Genomic DNA, 19,113 nt, shown 5'->3' with positions numbered 1-19,113 from the left:
ACAAAGATAAGGTTACTGTGAGTTATTTTTTCATGCAACAGAATCTCTGATGTTACAAATGCCCAATGGACCTTAACTTTTGATAAATACAACAATGATTTGGTAGTGGTGCATGTGGGAGTGAACAAGTTGAAACGCTGGACCTTGAATGATATGCAGAGAGTCATGTCAGAACTTTCTTTGCATGCTATAAATGCAAGTAAGAAACTAGTCCTGAGTGGAGCTTTTCCTTCACCCTGAATGATGCCTAGATGCAAAGAAAACACATTTGGCTTCAATAAGTGATTAAATGGTGGCGTCATTCCAGGCAGAATCCTATAACATGGAACGAGATGCTTGACAGTCCAGCTTACTTTGCTAAGGATGGTTTGCACCTCTCGTTTCAAGGCTTTTGCATGCTGGCTATTTCTTTGTTCCCCCCTTGCCCCGACAGTGTGTTTTAGGCGGAGTCTAGTTGATGGACACTAACTTTACTAACATATCAGTCCCAAAATTGGATCACATTAAATTCGGCTTCCTTAATGCCAGAAGTCTAAACAATAAACTGCATAATGTTAAGGTACTCTTGCATTTGGTAACCATTTCTGTCTGCATAGTTACTGAAACTTGGAATAAATGTAAAGAGATCACTTCCCTCTATACCAGGGTTTTGCACTTTTCATGACTTCAGGCTCAAATCAACTGTGATGGAGTCTCCATATTTGTTAAGGAACATATTAACTCCAAGCAGAACTCTAGGGAATCGCAAACTGAACTACAGATCAATCTAGGTAGGATTAATTATCAACTGTGGGCGGCACAGTGATGCAGCGGTTATAGTTGTCCTCTCACAGCAAGAGGTTATTTGGTTTGATTCTCAGCTGGGGTGCATTCTGTGCGGAGTCTGCATGGGTTTCCTCCGGGTGCTCCGGTTTCCTCCCACATTCCAAAGACATGCATCTGGAGCATTTATCCTTGGGTCTCCACTGAAAATGGGCTCTGTCCCAGTCAGATATTCCTGGTAAACAAATGTTAAATAAAATAAATAAATAATAATACCTTGTTACAGAACACCTTCTTTGTCCCCTGATGACCATGCAAGATTCCTGTGTTCTAAATGATCACCCCCCCCCCCATTAACAAAAAACTCCCTTATTCTGGGTAACTTTAACTATGCTTCAATAAACTGGGACACTTACACCTCCAATGTGGGATATGGCCAAAAATTCTCCTTGAGCAGCTGGTACAAAAATCTGCTAGACGGCACATCATTCTTGATGAACTGACCATAAACTTGTAAATGTCTACAACAAAGCAGCTAAGTTTAAGGACTACAAACATGACTACCTCAACCTACTATATGACAAAATGACAGCATCGCCCCCTGACTTAAATACAACAGCAGCAATTTTCAATAACATATTTTACACCTATTTAGAAAAGCACATACAGCTAGCAATCCCTACAAGAACAATGTATCATAAGAAATTCATAAACAAATCACCCTGGTGGTCCACCACCATACAAAAATACAATAACAGAAAGAAACTCGTTTTAATTATTTAGTAGGTGCAAAACCCATGTTCTTAAGGATAATATCAAAAGCATGTGAAAAACCTTATCAAGTCCGCTTAAAGAGCACTTGAACTTAGACTGACCCCTGTATCAAAATATAATTATAATCCTTCTTTAGTTATGTTATAAAACTAAAAAAATATGCAACATTGCTCAGAATTTATTAATAATGGGGCCTGCTATTCTGACTCAATTAACATTGCCAATATCTTTGCAAACAAATTTAATGACAAATTCTCCCTTAAAAAGTGCAGTTTTTAAGGACTTGTAATAACATTAGATATCTTACTGATAAGTGTTGCAGTATGCCAGTAGTTATCTTGCTAAGGAGACTGGATGTCCAGCCAGTTCACCAAAGCCAAAAATCTTCCATAAGCTAGTATGAACAGTGTATGTCCAAAGCCTGTGGTCATAAAGTTACATAAGCAGAAGTAGGAGCGTAAGATTCACAGACTATCTAAAGCCAGGATCCCCTGGATAAGACTAAGTAAAAGATCTTAGAAAAAAAGTAGGTCGCTCAAAAAATGGGAGAAGGGACTGCTTCCCCCTCAGTCCACAGAGTGTAGAGATAAATACAAACAAAACAGGGGGGAAGGAGGGATGCAATGCTGCAACAGTGATCAGTAGGGCATCTACTGTTATGCTAAATTCTTACAGAACTGTACTATGCCCTTCCTTAGATTACTGTTGCAGTATTACAGCACTACTGGGTGATTCCCAAGGCTTACAGGTTGGAAAAGGTGAATGGACCTGAGACAGGAGAACTGTCTACTAATCCAAGAAGTACAGACCTGGCATAAGAAGACCGTGAGCTAGAAAAGGAATAAAAATGAACTCTGAAATATTTAGTGAAGGTAATTTGAGAGGACTAGGTTGCTGCTTCCACAATGGCTCTGGAATCAATGCCCTTGAAGAAGGCACCAGGGGAGGAGAAGACTGTTCTGGTGAAATGTGGTTTTACTGGGGAAAAACAAACTCCATGGAGAGTCTACAAGGTTAAAACCCACTTTAATGCAATGACACACAAAAATATTAAGCGCTTTCATTCCTAACACACTGGGGACTTCATCAGAATACAATGTAATTATCTCTGTCTTAAGACAATAGAAAGAATTTCCAGCTGCAGACATCCTATCTCCTATGGTAGCTTGAGATCACACAGTCATAAAATTCTTTACTTATCAGCTTTCTTCCAGCAGGGTGCACTGTGGTTACATTTTTGAAGCTCAGAACATAACACAGTTTTCTTATATTTGTCAAACAAGGCTGTGGGTCATATTAATATTTAACAAAGACAGAATTATTTACAAAATTCTATCTAGCTAGGCTGGCAGCCTTCACACCATGTATCCTGAGTTTCTCTGAATCTCCCTTGCAGGAGTAGACTGAAGGGGAAGAAGAACCTAGAAAAATTTAGAGGGGCACTTTAATTTCTCTTGGGGGAAGAAAGTTAGTAATTAGTCAGATGACCAGTCTGCAACCCAGGAAAATCAGATCCTAGGTGGAGGTTAGACAGGATTTTTAGAGACTGAGGATGAAATCAGGTTTCGCCACAAGTGAAACTGTGAAACCTAGGTGCAGGTGTAGAGTGTCCTGCGAGGTAGCCTAGATCAGAAGGTCATTCAGATAAGGGAAAATGTGTACTTCTTGAGTTATGCAAAAAGCAATAGATGGGGCGAGACAGTATGTGAAGTCCCTGGGAGGGGGAGATAAACCGAGGCATAAAAGCAGAGAACTGAGAATGTGATGAAAAGGTAGAACCTGGACAATTTTCTGCAGGTGTGGTGAATGGGGATATGCAGGTATGTATCCTTCAAGTCCAGGGAGACCATAAAGGCCTCAAGGAGGATACAGGATGGGGAGTTTCCAATGACAGCATCTTAAAAGATGGCATCTTCAGTAAGGTGTTGAGATGAGACAAATCTAGAATAGGTCTCCAACTGCCTTCTTTTTTTGGCATCAGAAGGTCATGAATAAAAGCCTGTTCCTAGATGCTGGCACGTTACTGGTTCTACGGCGTCCTGGTCGAGGAGACCCTGCAAGAGATGGGGAAGTAAATGTATTTGGTTGGAACGAGTAGAATGAATGCCCCTCAATGATGGAATTTCCCTCCAAAACATTTTGAAACCTTATTGATTGATGAAGAATACCCATTTGTCTGTAGTGATGAATTCCCAGGTTGGAAGGGACAAGGTTACAGTTTCTGACAAGGGAATTCTTGGATCAAGAGTGAGGGACGTGGCAGCAGGTAGTCAGAATGACTTGTCTGAAAAAGGTAGTTTTCCAGACTTGGAGTCTCTTCTAGGCTTATCATGAAATGTTTTCCTGGGCTGCCCCCTCCCCCCTTCTGAGAGAGTTTCTGATATCTGTGGACAAAGGAAGTTGGCTTAGCTGGATAATTTCTTTGATACCTGGGCACTAAAGTGTGAAAAACCTGTTTAAAGTCCTGCATCACTCTGCCATTTCTTGCAGACTCTTGAAAAATTCTGCTGCAGAGGGTCCAAATAAAAGGTCTCTGTGAAGGGGAGGATCCAAAAGTGTGGCATTTACATCCTCATGGAGAGACTGTAGGCAAAACCAAGCAAATATTCTAATAACTTGTCCAGTAGTAGCAGCCCTGAAAGAAGCTTCTGCAGCATCACAGATGCATTTACTGGAATGTCTAGCAACTTGAGTAGCTTGCCTGGTCATGGAAATTGCTTGTTGCTTAGAATCAGAAGCCTCAGGGTTAATTATGCTCTTGTTAAGATCTAAAATGGACAAAAGATATTTTGTCTTTTGAGTTTGGTAATATAATGTTCTGAAAGCAAGAGTGGCTGAAGTATAAACCTTCTTTTCTTACCTGTCCATGGCCGTACTATCTCTGTCAGATGGCAAAACTTTGATGCTGGCAGAAGTTTAGTAGGCATCTTAGTAGAAATGGAAAACAGAGAATGATGCCCTGAAGTGTTTGGCAGTGCTCTGTACAGACTCAGACACCTTGAGTGACATTTTTCCTGTAAATGCATGACTGAAATTTCTCCAATACCTAGCTGCACACAGGACAACTAGCCTGCAGTGACAAGCACAGCCCCCATAGTTGCAAACCAGATACTCCTGATATTGATAGATATTTTCACTCCAACTGTCTAATCAATGAAAAAGGGTCTGTTGCCATGGATATGAACTTTCCCATGGTCTCTGTTATCAGCCTGGTGGATATGGGCATCCTGAGGCAATGTAGAACTTGCCTCATGTTTACTGACAACCAGTTAATTCTTAAACAAACTGATATGGTATGTGAGAGATGTATTTACACAATGTCACTGGTGGCAAAGCTCTCACATAAAAGTACTCCTAATGTCAATAAGGTTGTCAGTAGTACACACGCTGCACCCATCACACACAATTCAAAGCAGACATATGCTGAGGGACTTAAATGTAGCTTTCCAAAACTACAAAGACCTTCTAGACAAAGTACACTAACAAATACCCTCAGCAGCCCCAAATGCACTCATTCAAAACACCCACATCAATACATACAGCTACATCTCATGGAGCCTCTACCTCTAAGCCCATAAGGCAAGCCACCACACAATCCAACATTCTAGTCATCGGAGACTCCATCATGAGACACACTGATGTCCCTCTCACCAGGCTGAGTAAGGAGAAAGTCACAGTCAGTTGCTAATCATGGGCTAGGATCTGCCACATTACGCATGCACTCAGGTCACTGGACCACAAATACCAATATGACTCAGTCATAGTCCATATGGGAGTAAATAACCTGAGACATACCTCCCTAAAGTATATGAAGAGAGAGATCATGGAGCTCTTGGAATGTACATCTCAGGATGGTATGAGCCTAGCACTGAGCAGCATTTTACCTTTTCCAAGGATGATGCCACAATACGAACAAAAGATGACTGACTTTAATAATTGGCTTAGTTTCTGGTGTCATTCTAAGGAGGTGCAATATTTGTCAGCATGGAAGGTGATGGTCAACAGACCACTCTGTTTTGCCAGGCTGGTCTGCGGCTTTCGAATATTAGCTAAAACATGGTCTTCCCCCATAGTACATTTTTAGGTAATGCCAAACTGAAATTACTTCTGGCATAGCAAATCAAAACAGAGAAAATATAAAAGTATTACTGCTCAATGCTAGTAGTCTAAACAAAAAAACTCCACCCCCTAGAAGCTTTCATCATCCTAGAGAATGCTGACATCTGTGTGGTCAAAGACATGGTTTAAAGCCACGGAGAGCACACCAATAGTGCAAGGTTATAATGCCTTCCACACATTTAGACCAGCTACTTCACAGACAGGGACTAAAGGTGGAGGTGTCTCTATATCAAAAATAAATATACTTCAAGTCTGGACAAACAACACAATGCACTTGACCTACTCCATGTTCATTCGCCATAGGCAAAATCCAATACCACTTCCTTGCAAGCTATAGGCCCTGCCCTATGACCCAGGAAACCCATACCATGTATTTAAACTTCTTAGAAACACTAACCATCCAACCCAATACCATATTCATGGGTGACATTAATTACCCCACTATTAACTGGAAATCACATATGACACCAAACATACAAGCGCAGAGATTCTTGGATTTTGTAAATACAAACTCCTTGGACCAGATATAGTCAATACACCAACTTGGGGTGCAACCATACTGAATTTGGTCCTCACTAATATGGGAGAGTGCTGCACACCCCCTACTGTAATGTCTTCCATGGTAAGATCAGACCACAAAATGGTCTCCTTTGAAGTAAAAATAAAACCTGGACCCCCAGCTAAACCTGGAATGTTCAGGAACTACTCTAAGGCTAACCTCCTGCTAAAAGTGATAGCCTGGCAACGTTTCAAGCCCCTATAAACCCTGAGAACAGTGCTGTCTATGCAGAACTGCTCACAGAAACCCTGTACAAGCATGTTAATAGCTGTATAGAGGCAGCTGTACCCACCAGGAAGAAGTAGAGAACTAACTTAAAAAACACCCTGGTAGAATCACAACATCAACAGGCTGTATAACAGAAGGAAGAAGATCATGGCAAAAATTAGGAGATGCAGTACCCAGAAGAATAAAAGCACTCTCATCAAACTAAATAAACAACTCACAGGACAAATAAACTCTACCAAAACCAAATCTGAGGTAAATTTGGCCTCCCAGGCCAAGGACAATCATAAGGCATTCTTTAGCTATGTCCGCAACCTCAAAGGTAATACACAATTGTGTGCAGAGCTCATTGTAAATGGAGCCACCTATAATGAGCCAGAAGATATAGCAAACCTCCTGGCTGATAAATTCAGCTCTAACTTTACCCCCCTCTCTCCCCCTCAACCTTCCCTCAGGAAATACCATCAAATATAACTTCCCTTATTATCACTAGGGAACAGGTCCTTAATACTCTCTCTAAAACCAAGAACGCTGCATCAATAGGCACAGACAATAACCCAGGATGCCTTCTAAATAGCATGAAACATGACCTATCAGGGCCAATGGAATTACTATTTAACTGTAGCCTCCATACAGGCTTTGTGCCTCATGAATGAAGAACAGCAACAGTCACCCCTCTGCACAAAGGTGGGCCATCTACAGACCCTGGAAACTACAGACCCATACGTCTCACTAGTCTTAGATGTAAAGCCATGGAAAGAATCATCATGGAAATGATCAATAGAGATATAGTACACCTCCACACACCGGACCCAACCCAGTTTGGCTTCGTCAAGGTAGATCTTGCCTACTCAAACTGGTAGATGTCTTTGAGAATGTAACCAAAGCAATGCATGAAGGAAAAAGTTCACACTGCCTACCTTGACCTGGCCAAGGCGACACAATACCCCACTCTGGCATTGTTGACAAACTCAATAGTTTAGATACAAACTTGTGTATCACCCAGTGGATAGTCAACTGGCTCACAGACAGGACCCTAGGAAGTTAGAATTGGGGAGTCCACCTCTACAAAGAGATCAGTCACAAGTGGAGTCCCTCCAGGATCAGTCCTTTGACTGCTCCTTTTTGGCATTTACTTCTCTGAAGTCAAGGCCAATGTCAGTGGTCTCTGGCTGACTAAATTTGCAGATGATTGCAAATTAGGAGCAGTCACTCAATCCCACATTGACACAAATGTTCTCCTGGAGGGACTAACACAAACAACTGGTGTCAGAGTTGTGGACTAAAATTAAATGCCAAGAAATGCATAATAGTACCCTTTGGGAAGTCATCCACCCATGGTAACTATCATATTGACAACACACCCCTTAGAGTGACCCAGTAGACAGGGACTTAGGGATCCACATAGATAGCAATCTGCCCTTTGACCTTCACATGTTTACAATAGTGAGGCAATCATTCTATGTTGCGCCACTTATAAACAAAGGTATGGCATCCAAGTCCAAGGAAGTCATTGTTCCACTGTAGTCAGCATTCATTAGACCTATCATTGAGTATAATGCCCTCTTTGGTATGTACCTAACCAGGCATATCCAACAATTGGAATATCCACAGAGGTTCCTCACTAAAAGAGTACAGGGTGTAAGCAAAATGTCCTATGCATGCCCCCAAAAGGCCCTGTCCCTGTATTATATCTCCTAAAGGCTTTTGAGGGGAGATCTATGCTTGGCATACACAGGGCATTGTTAGACCCCACTCTGATGGACCACCCGCATATCCACAAAACAAACAGCACCGGTATTACCCATTCTAAAGACTTAAACCTTGCCGGTGATATAAACAGGACCTGCTGGAGTGATAGGTATGTATCCCAGAGACTACCCTGTCTATGGAACAGGCTCCCCATTCATGTTAAGTAGAGTTCCTCCCTAACCCAATTCAAATGCAACTTGGACAACAGGAAGGGGAACAGGAAATTCATCCCTGGTTTGGCACCAATATCTTTAATGGACACATGTAACCTGTAAATGGTTCATCTCCCAGGCCCCTGCTTGTAAATGTTTCATCTCCCAAACCCCTGCTTACACCTATCAAAGGTATCAGAACTTGTCAGAGATTTGGGCTGTATGGCTAGGCTTAAAAAGGTCCTTGTGGCCATTAGCTTAGTAAACACCTATCAACCTATGATCTGCTACAGGATTTTCTAAAGAAACTTAAGGTCCTCAGGGACCTTACAAACTTACCAGGTTTCTTGAGTGCTGAAGGCTGGAGAGAGAGGAAAAAACAAAGGAGCCCCTCCCTCTAGCAATCTATAGTATCTTTTCTGTACATCAGATACCTGTTTTGATTCCCAGTCAAGTGCAGCCATCATCTTAGTTACAGTTTCCCCAAATGAAACTTCCTCAATGAAGAAGACAGGGAGCAGGGTGTCATCATCAAGCTGACCAGGAAAATGAGTTTGTGATGAATAAGCTAAAGAATCTTCATCAGAATTTGATTTCAGCAAAGTCCTTTGGCCCCTCTGAAACAATCACCCTCTGTTCCCCCTTCTCAATCATTTTGGTATGAACAGTCCTGTCAGATGTGCATGAGTCAGTCACAATACCAGCCTCCAGCAGGGTCACATAAGTGCATGCCTGAAAAGGAGTTAGACGTACTGTGGATTCCTGCATCATCTCAATAGATACATCTGAACAGTTCAGGTTTAGCCTTTTTGAATGTATTTGTTGGTGAGAGTAGGACATCTAAGGCTGAGGGTTCTACCACATTGGATTGCATGAGGTGCTTTAAACACTGGGTTTCTAAGTAAGTGTTTAAAAAGAAAAGACTAATATGAGGAGTCTAAGGAACAAATAATTGTGTGACAGTTTCTGTTATGTTCAGCCCTTACACAAAATGTATGTTTCTCCAGAAGAAAGAAGCATGGCTGAGGGAGGGCACTGACAAGGTGAGAATGATTATGAGACTCAGTGGCCTTGAAATATCTACGTACCTGCAAAAGTAGGTGAATATTCTTAAAATTCTTAATACCTGTATGTGTACACCACTTGACTAGCTGGACTAGGTAAGTTATACTGGGCATGCATATATGTGTTACAGAACCTACCTGATATAAGGGGACACTGTAAGCATGTTTAAAGGAAGACAATGCAGTAGTTTTGTTGTGTAGTTCTAGAGATGCAACATGCAGACTTTATGTCTGTATAACTCATGGTTGTTAATATGGCTTTTTTTCCTAACTCTCTAGTGAAAAAGTGCTTAATTCAGATGGATCAATGTGGTTAACAAAATTTGTATAATGACCACAGAATATAAAATCAAAAGTATATACTTTAGGCCTATGGAAAATAGTAATATAACACATATTAAGTTGTTTTTCTCTAGGTGCTTATCTCCCCATGCTAGCAAATCATAAAGTCTCCCCAATGAGATTCTGCCTTTTCATTCCCCTTTTCTACTGAACTTCCCTAGTACAGTATTGGGGCAAGAGCTGTCTGGAGGAATCACTATACAGGCAGCCACAAGGGCTGCTTGTGCCCTTACACACAACCTGACAATAAAGGCATTTGCGTGGCCTCACCCCATACCATGGGCAGAGTGACAAGCTACTTGCATCACACTGGAAATTCACAATACCCTCCCACTGCAACTACAGGTTCCTGTGAACGATCAAATGAAGGCCATCACCAGTGGGCATGGTCAAGGATGCATATCATAACATCACCCCTCCTTTGAGGGGTAACGGTTATATGCATTTTGCTCTGGCTTCATCTTTTCCCTCCTAGCACCATCAAACTCCTTAGCTGCTAATCGAACTCAGGTTGCTTGGGCTACAGTCAAAGCTTTATCCCTCTACGCAACAAGAGTTTTCCAAACATAACTTTTTTTTTAAACAAATTTCAGCAATATAGTGCAAACAGTACAAAAAACAATCTGAGATGTACAGGGGTACAAGCCTGCATTTATTGTAATTTATGCACTTGTAAAGCAGCTAAAATAAAGGAAACATTTTGGATGGCAGGCAATTATCTGAAATTCAGTATGTGATTATAGTTCTGCTTTGACTAATAAGAGGCATCCTATTAAGAATGATACAATTTTTTGTATACACAACTGCTGCAAAGTTAAGAAACAAAGATTTTTTAATCTGTTTAAAAGAGTAAGTTTACTATACGTGTTTGCAACTTAACATAAAACTCAGATTTTCAAACTCCGTCAGTACAAATTTTACTGTGGAGAATTCTGTCTCTCTTTCTAATGGAAGCAACAAAAATAGCAAACTTGACTGAAAACGTTTACCTTTGAGGTATAATCCTGCAACATGTGCAGCATATATTGATCAACTACATACATATCTTGACTTGTGATGGAATCTTTCTCTGGGTCAAATCCTCTGAGGTTCCCCAACATGAAGCGAAGTGTGTTCCGCAGCTTGGAAAATGTAAAAACAAAATTACTTGAGGTCAAACACAAATCAATCTAAAAGTTAAAATGTATCCATTACCATTGCTTTACTGTTAATATTTAATCTGCTGCATATCAGAATATTTTTGTCAACACAGCTTGAGTGATATAAATCTCTATATGACAATCTAAAATATTTATATGGCTTTAGTCAAACTTGCCCTACTGCTGAAAGTCATGAATCTGTCTACAAACAACCTAGAACTAAAACTTAAAATTCTAAACAAAAAAGCATGCCATAACAAGGCTAAACATTGTGCTGTATAATTATAAATAAATACCTATATTTATTAACATTAACGGATTCCACCAGCCATTATTGTGAATGATGGCTTATAAAATATGAGCTTCATGTATGTATCAAATTTTTGTAACTTGCTCATTTTCTACCTCTTGGATAACTGTACTTCTATGAGTATGGTAGTAAAGTTGTGGCTTTACCAGTGTTGCATCAACTAATAAATCAGTAGCAATGCATAATTTCTTAAACTGCTGCACCACTTTATTTTGAAAGGTATGCTCATGTGGGCTTATGCCAAGTACTCTGGTTCCTTCCAACATTCCAAAGGTGTCATAGTCCTCCTGAACACCTATTAGTATACATGCCGTGTGCTTGCATGCATGCGTGCTTGTTTGCGTTTTGTAGCAGACTGGCGTCCAACCAGCTTCTCTGTCTTGTGAACATGGAGTAGTACTATAGGTTTCAGCTCCCCTGGTGCCCTGAACTAGATACAGTAGACAAATGGAAATGAATGACTGATCTTACTACCAATGAGCCTGTAACAAAACATGGTGGTTACTTTACTGAAATACTGGAGCAAGTGAACAATCATGCATAATACAATGATTTTTTTGTGTTTTTAAGCTAGAAATAATATTTTCCTATAGAACCTCCTAAAGGTGCCACCCTCTTAAATATTTCTAAATGTTTCCAAAGTATTTTAGTAAAACTTTAATGCACTTTTTCCCTCCAAGACAACCGTCTATTCTAACAAGCTATAAAATGATTCAAGTACATTGCAGTGCACGTACAAAACAGCTACTCCCTCTAATCTTACAGACTTTCAAGGAACAGTCCATGGTGCAAAGCTCTCCACTGTTTTCCTTTACAACTTCCTACAGCTCAACAAATGGTGTTATGTACACACATATTCAAACTGCCTAGTGATAACAAAAGCCAAACCCATTTAACAATATGTCTATTACTGGGTCATCTAAAGCGCCAGTATGACTTTTTCTCAGTTTACAATGCTTAATGTACCCACAGAAGTCTTTCCACATATATGAAAGTCCAGGAAATATAGAAGAGAAATAGCCCAGGTGAGATAGAGATACAGAGAGAGAGAAAGAAAGAAATACCTGGTGAACATGAACAGTTTTTTTTGAAAATATGAAAAAAGTGAGGGAAATTTTGCAACTAAAGCAAATGTAAATAGTATATTTCAAGAATATCCAGTGAATGTGAATGAAGTAGGCACCAAAGAAAAAAAACAATGGGCCTTAGAAAGAACACTTATGCTGGAACAAATGACATTCCTATAAAATGTAATAAAGGTCAGGGAGAACAGATCAAAGAAAGCAAAAGCTACATACTTCCCATAGCATTAAATCCGTCTGAGATGATCCATCCTTGTCAACAGTTAGGGCTACAGCCAAAGATCTTTAGTCAGCTTAGTATCAGAAATTTTGCCAGGCTACCAGTCTCTCCCCCTTTACCTACAATGCTCTGCTAGCAAGATTTCTATCCAGAAAATCTGTGAGGCTGCATTAAGGTAGATTACAAAAATGGTAAACTTGACTGAAAACGTTTACCGTTGAGGTATAATCCTGCAACATGCGCAGCATATATTCATCAACTACATACATATCTTGACTTGTGATGGAATCTTTCTCTGGTCAAAGCCTCTGAGATTCCCCAACATGAAGTGAAGTGTGTTCTGCAGCTTGGAAAAGGTAAAACAAAATTACTTCACAGCACATTCATCTAGATATTAACTGCCCTTAAACAGGGGAAAGGAGGGCGACTATGCTAATAAGGTTGGAACTACTCATTATAAATAGGTACATAACTTCTGTATTTGCTATGATATTGTGTTTTTCATTGTAGAATTTAATATAGTCCAGCAACCTCTTTTTTGAGAATGAAATGAATAATTGTGAATCTTTTCAAAGAGTTTAATATGTCTGCACAGCATCTATGCTGCCTGTGCATACACCATGTAGCAAGTAGCCACTCCATTGGTGTAATAGGCAGGTTTACTGTCTAGTTAAGATTTATTTTAGCAGCTAACTTGGTAATAAAAAATGGATTAGAATGCAAGGACACTCTATTCTTGTTTTGGCCAAGTAAAGGGGATGGACACACAAAGATTAAACTTCAAAACATTTCTTGGAGGAAGTAACAGCTACCAGAAAGTTCTCTAAGCCACATTCCATACAGGTGGTTCAAAATGAGTGAATGTCACATTTTCTAAGAAAGTACAAATCCAAAGGGTGGATAAAATTCTTGGTAGGATAGACTAGAAAAAGTAACTATGAGAAAGGCCTTACAAACTTTCAAGGATCAGGAGATAAAGATACAGCTCCTTATGGAAATAGAAACCACTGCTAGGTGCACCTTAATGGAGGAACAACTTAACACATTATCAACAATCTGGTGAATTGCTTCTATTGCAGCAGTAAAGTGATATAAGCTTTGTGCAGTAGCCCCATACATGAGAAACATGTCCATTTACTTGAACATGTTTGTCTGGCATTGGTACCTGGGCAGAAGTAAGGATAACATTGTTAAGATAATGACACATTCAAAAATTACAGCACAGGCAACACCCACCAAGAAACACTGATCAGAGTCACACTGACTCACTTCAAAAGCCAATAAAGCACACCTATGAACAATTAAATATCCTAGTCCTAGGTAACGCCACAGTGAGACACACCAATGCACCACTCAAGAGGCTGTGCAAAAAGAGGGTCATGGTCAGATGGCTATCAGGTGTCAAGATTCTCCACATCAGGAATGCACTCAAGTCCTTGCAACACAATTACACATATGACACTATCAGTGGGTGCAAATGACTTTAGGCATACCTCCTTGGACTACATGAAGAAAGATCTGATAGAGCTCTTGGAATAAATATCTGAGGCAAGTATGATCCCAGCCTTGAGAAGCATTTTACCATCACTTTGAACGATGCTACAATACAAACAAAAGACTGACTTAAATTTAAAAGGGGTACTATATATATGTCAGACGGGGAAATGGGAGACTGTCCTAACTGCTTTGCCTGGGATGCCCTGCACCTATCCCGTTAAGGCTTTCATATACTGGCTAAATCCTTATCCACCCCCAACAGTGTCTTTTTTAGGCAACATCAATTTTCTAAAGCTTCCAAAATAACATAAAAGGTATTGTTGTGCAATGCTAGGAGCCTTAGCAAAAAAAAAAAAAAATTTCAGTCCATACAAGCGCTGCTTTTCCTGGAAACACTGCTATATGCATCATCATGGAGACCGGGTTCAAAACTAATGAGAACACTTCATCTATGCATGGTTTTGATACTTACCACACTTTTAGGCCTCACTGCATTAGACAATGGTACTAAAGGGGCTAGACATTCTTTAAAAAATTAACCTCCAAACTCGTTAGCCAAGATAATGAAATGGAACACTTCCACTGTTAACAAAACCATATCACAGCTAACTACAGAACTCCCACTACCTCCCCCCCCCTCAGCTCAAACTTCCTACCTAACTAATATGCAATCCCTATGCAGGAAGCCAAACACCATTCTCCTAAGAGACTTCACCCACCCTGCACTGAATGGAAGATTTGTACATCCTCAAACATGAAAGCCTAGAAATTTTTAGACTTCAGCACAAACTCTTTGGACCAGTAAGTCCACACCCCAATCCTGGACCAGTTTCCTTACCAATATGGTGAAGTTTTGCTCACCACCAGTTATAACTTCTGTATCAAATCAGACCACAAATCAGTCACATTCACCACCTGACTGAAGCTAGAAGCTTCTTTCAATACCTCGATATTCAGATATTATGCTAAGACAAATCTACTACAACTGGGTGATGACTTGGCTATCTTGATGGCCACACTTGCTTATGTGGAATCCTTAACCACCAAATTCTATGCACATGTAAATAGCTGTACAGATGCATTTGTCCCCCTCAGAAGTAAATTCAATGCAAATTTAGAAAATAAACTCCTATGGTGGAATCCTAATATAAACAATTTGTATATTAAAAGAATAATACTTATTCAATGCAAAAATAAATATCTCTCAAGATGCTAATAATGCTGTTGCTAAACTTTACCATGAACTCTGGACCCTGATCAAATCAACCATTGCCACATATGAGGTAAAAATAGTCACCCAGAAGAAGGATAACCACAAAGCCTTTGAAACAATGCAGTGCAGTGCTAAAAGTAAATGTCACATACCTGGACCCAGAAGACACAGCAAATCTACTAGTGGACAAACTTAGTTCAAACTTCATAACCCTTTCCAAGATCACATGCTCACATCTACACCCCCCCCAAATCCCCCAAGAACAAGTCTTCACGACACTATCCATGGCTAAGAACACTATTTCGATGAGGCTGGATAACATACTGGGCTGCTTACTGGCCAGTCTGAAATAAGAATTGTCAGACCCCTACAGAGGCTATTCAATATCAGCCTCCAAACAGACTTTATATTAGATGAATGGAGGACAGCAACAGTCATCTCCCTTGTACAAAGGTAGGGTGTCAAAAGACCTGGGTAATTACAGATCCATAAGCTTGACCAATCTTATCAGTAAGGCTACAGAAATGATGATTATGGAATTAATAAATACGGACAGGCACCCTATAAACTCTCAAACCAAGTCAGTTCAGACTCGTCAAGGACAGATCCTGCCTACTTAACCTGGCAAACTTCTTTGAGTTTACTAAAGTAATGAATGAGGGCAAATCAGTACTCAGACCAAATATCTAGACCTCACAAAGGCATTCAATATCATCCCACACTCAGGTATCACAGACAAACTCTACCAACTAATTGGGGATTGTGCAAACATTATAACATTGAAGTAGGTGAAAAACACTGGAAACATGATACACAAAGCATTAAAGAAAATGATTAATTCTACATCACACGGGATCATCCATTAACAACAGTTCAAAAGACAGAAGGGAGAAAAACCAGATATAGTGGGGTCCATGAAAAGAAGACAAAAGTAGCATTGATCGTTGAAATCACTTCATCCAGTGACTACACTGTGTTGCGTACAGACAGACAGACACAAAATTATAAAATATCAAGATTTGCAGGCAGAAACGAGAGCATTGTGTAAGAAAGATACCCAGTCAAGTTCCAATAGTAGTAGGAGCAACAGGTCATATAAAAAAGAATCTTCAATTGTATTTAGATATGCTACCGATACATGTAACTCCATACGAATTGCAGGAGTCATTACTGGGCGTATTGTGGGTGCTGCAAAAGCACTTCTGGCTGACATCAAAGACTGAAATAATACTAATTTCATGAACTTTAATCATACTTTGACTTAGGAATGGGTCCAGTCTCCTGTCATGGTATTAGAAACCTAAAAGAAATGGAGGAATTAAGAGAGACACTAAATATAAATCCCTATGTAACTCACTGGACAGAAAACTGTCTCACAAATAGAACCTAAGAAAATAAAGTGGTGTCTCTACCTCCTCCAAAAGATCTGTCACTAACAATACTTCCAAGGGGTTAGTCCCTGGACCACTCCTCTTTGGCATTTACTTCTCAGAGGTCAAATAAAAATGTTAATGGTACACTGACAGCTCACCCCTGAAAGTTGATCCTGTAGTCAGGGATCTGAGAACCTATTTGGAGAATGAAATGCCCTTTGATCACCAGGTTTCTACTACTGTAAGGAAGTCCAATTTCATAGCATAGCCTACAGATAAATATATAGCATCTTAGACCAGGGATATAATCATTCCACTGCACTTGGCTCTCATCAGGCTGGAGACTGAATATAATGCCACATTTGTTATATACCTGCCCAAATTCGTTACAACTGGAATGACTAAAAAGCTTTCTCACTAAAACAATCAAGGACCTAAATACTTAAATCCCAAAAACTATGCAGACCATTCCAAAGATTTGTCCCTCTTCTCAGTATCATACAGGCTGCTAAGAGGTAACCTCTGCCTCACATATAGAGCCTCAACAAACCCTATCCTGTTAGACCTATTACATGTATGCAAGTCCAATGTTTGAGATCCCTTGAGTGGGTGCTCACTCTAACTCTTTTGCAACATAAATAGAACACATTGCATGGATAGGTATGTATCATTGAGAATACTGCTGCTCTGCCACCATCTTCCATTTCACATAAAGCAAAGTACTTCACTTTACACTGTTCAAATGTAAATTGGACAAATGGGCAGGAAACTGTAAATTTACCCCACTTTAGCATATCCATGTATGTCCCTCATGGATAGCACAAGTAAATGTCACTATCATTGAGTACAATGGTCCATTTGGTATGTACCCAGCTAGGCACATTGTACAACTGGAATGTCCACCAAGGTTCTTCATTAAAAGAATACAGGGCATAAATAACATGCCCTATGCAGACCACCTCAAATCCCTATACCTGTATTCTGTCTACTACAAGCTGTTGTGGGGAGATCCATGCCTGACATACAAGGCATCATCAGACTTCACTCTGATGGACTTCCTGAATATCCAAAACACAAACAGCAAACATTCTAAAGACTTAAACCTCACCAGTGAAAGAAACAGGACCTGCTGGAGAGACAGTTATGCATCGCAGCGACTACCCCTTCACTGAAACTGGTGCCCCAACCATGAAAAGCAGAGTGTCTGCCTAACACAATTCAAGTGTAATTTGGACAACTGATTGGGGAACTGAAAATTCACCCCTGGGTTGGCACCTATGTCTTTAATGAGTACAGGCAGCCTAAATTGTTTCATTTCCCAGGCCTCTGCTTGCAAATGCTTCATCTCCCATGCCCCTTCTTACACAACCAAGGGTAACAGAACTTGTCAGGGATTTGGGATGCATGGATAAGCTTAAAAAGGCTCCAGTGGTCATTAGCCTAGTATGCATCTATAAGCCTATGCCTTTGCTCTACCCACCTCTGGATTATATAAAAGCAACCACGGAATATTGGGCAAGGTTTCTTAAGACCCTCACAGATCAACAGAGTAATAAGTTTGGACTTCCAAGATGGTTGCACACTGATCAACAGCTTGACTTCAGTTCTTCCAATGTGAAAACAGAAACTGAGACATTGCAGCTACAGATGTTGTCAACTTGAGTAAAATTCAGTTATTGGCCAGTAGGTACATTTCCTGGATGCCTGCAAAGAACAAACTAAGACAACCTGAAAGAAAATCAACTAAAAAAAGGTGAAGAGAAAACAATAACTGGTAAGAAGTGTATAACTGTTCAGCAAAAAGTAGTTTAAACTCCAACTTTGATGCAAGGCATATCTTCTAAGTAACTTAGTGAAAAAAAATAAGTCAAATATGCTAAAAGCTGATTAAAATAAATGAAACGCTGAAGGAGTACACTGACTCAGATAAGAAAAGGCTGAAAAAATGGACAAAACTTTAAACAGATATTCAGATGAGTTGATAAAACCACAAAAAATCAGAGGCTGAAATGAAGAAAAGGATTTGTGAGTATGAGACTGCTCAAGAAGAGATGTATCAAAAAAGCTGGAAAGAAGTGAGCATGTGCATTTGATAAAAAGGGATTTCAGGATGGATATTCTGCAGAATATCAGAGTCAAAGGAAAAGGGGGTACTTACTGTATATTACTTGCTTGAGGAGCTCTAGTAGTGACAGAAGAGGAAAAAAAGATAATGGCAGATTCATGCTCACTTCTTTCCAAATGTGTCTCCTTTAGCATTGCTGTTTGTACTCTGCATTTCTTAACATAGTTAAGTATTCTTTACTTTTTGTAGCTTTGAGACCATTCACATTCCAGGATAATATGGAAAGAGTTGCCATTATGGCAAGATGTCATTATTTCCACCTATTATATATGATAATCGATGAGTATTATGCTGTAATGTATTTATATTCCACCTAAAACTACTACTTTGGTGCTTTAAAAAACTGAAGAAATAACCAGCTTTCAGTAGGGAATATAACTTACAGGTGGGGACTGGAATTTGATT

The 19,113-nt window shown here is 39.9% G+C and overlaps 1 protein-coding gene across 1 annotated transcript in view; it reads right to left on the bottom strand.

Moving 5' to 3' along the window:
- Positions 1–19,113, bottom strand: part of IARS2 (isoleucyl-tRNA synthetase 2, mitochondrial) — a 1,410,425-nt gene that overhangs the window by 373,058 nt on the left and 1,018,254 nt on the right. The window contains exon 18 of the mRNA XM_044061644.1: positions 10,739–10,870. Within this exon, the coding sequence (XP_043917579.1) occupies positions 10,739–10,870 (132 nt within the window). The remainder of the gene's footprint in view (positions 1–10,738; positions 10,871–19,113) is intronic.

The sequence above is a fragment of the Protopterus annectens genome, chromosome 1.part0, assembly GCF_019279795.1.
Source record: "Protopterus annectens isolate FY-2018-M chromosome 1.part0, PAN1.0, whole genome shotgun sequence".
NCBI lineage: Eukaryota > Metazoa > Chordata > Ceratodontiformes > Protopteridae > Protopterus > Protopterus annectens.
This window is presented reverse-complemented; position numbering and strand designations above follow the sequence as displayed.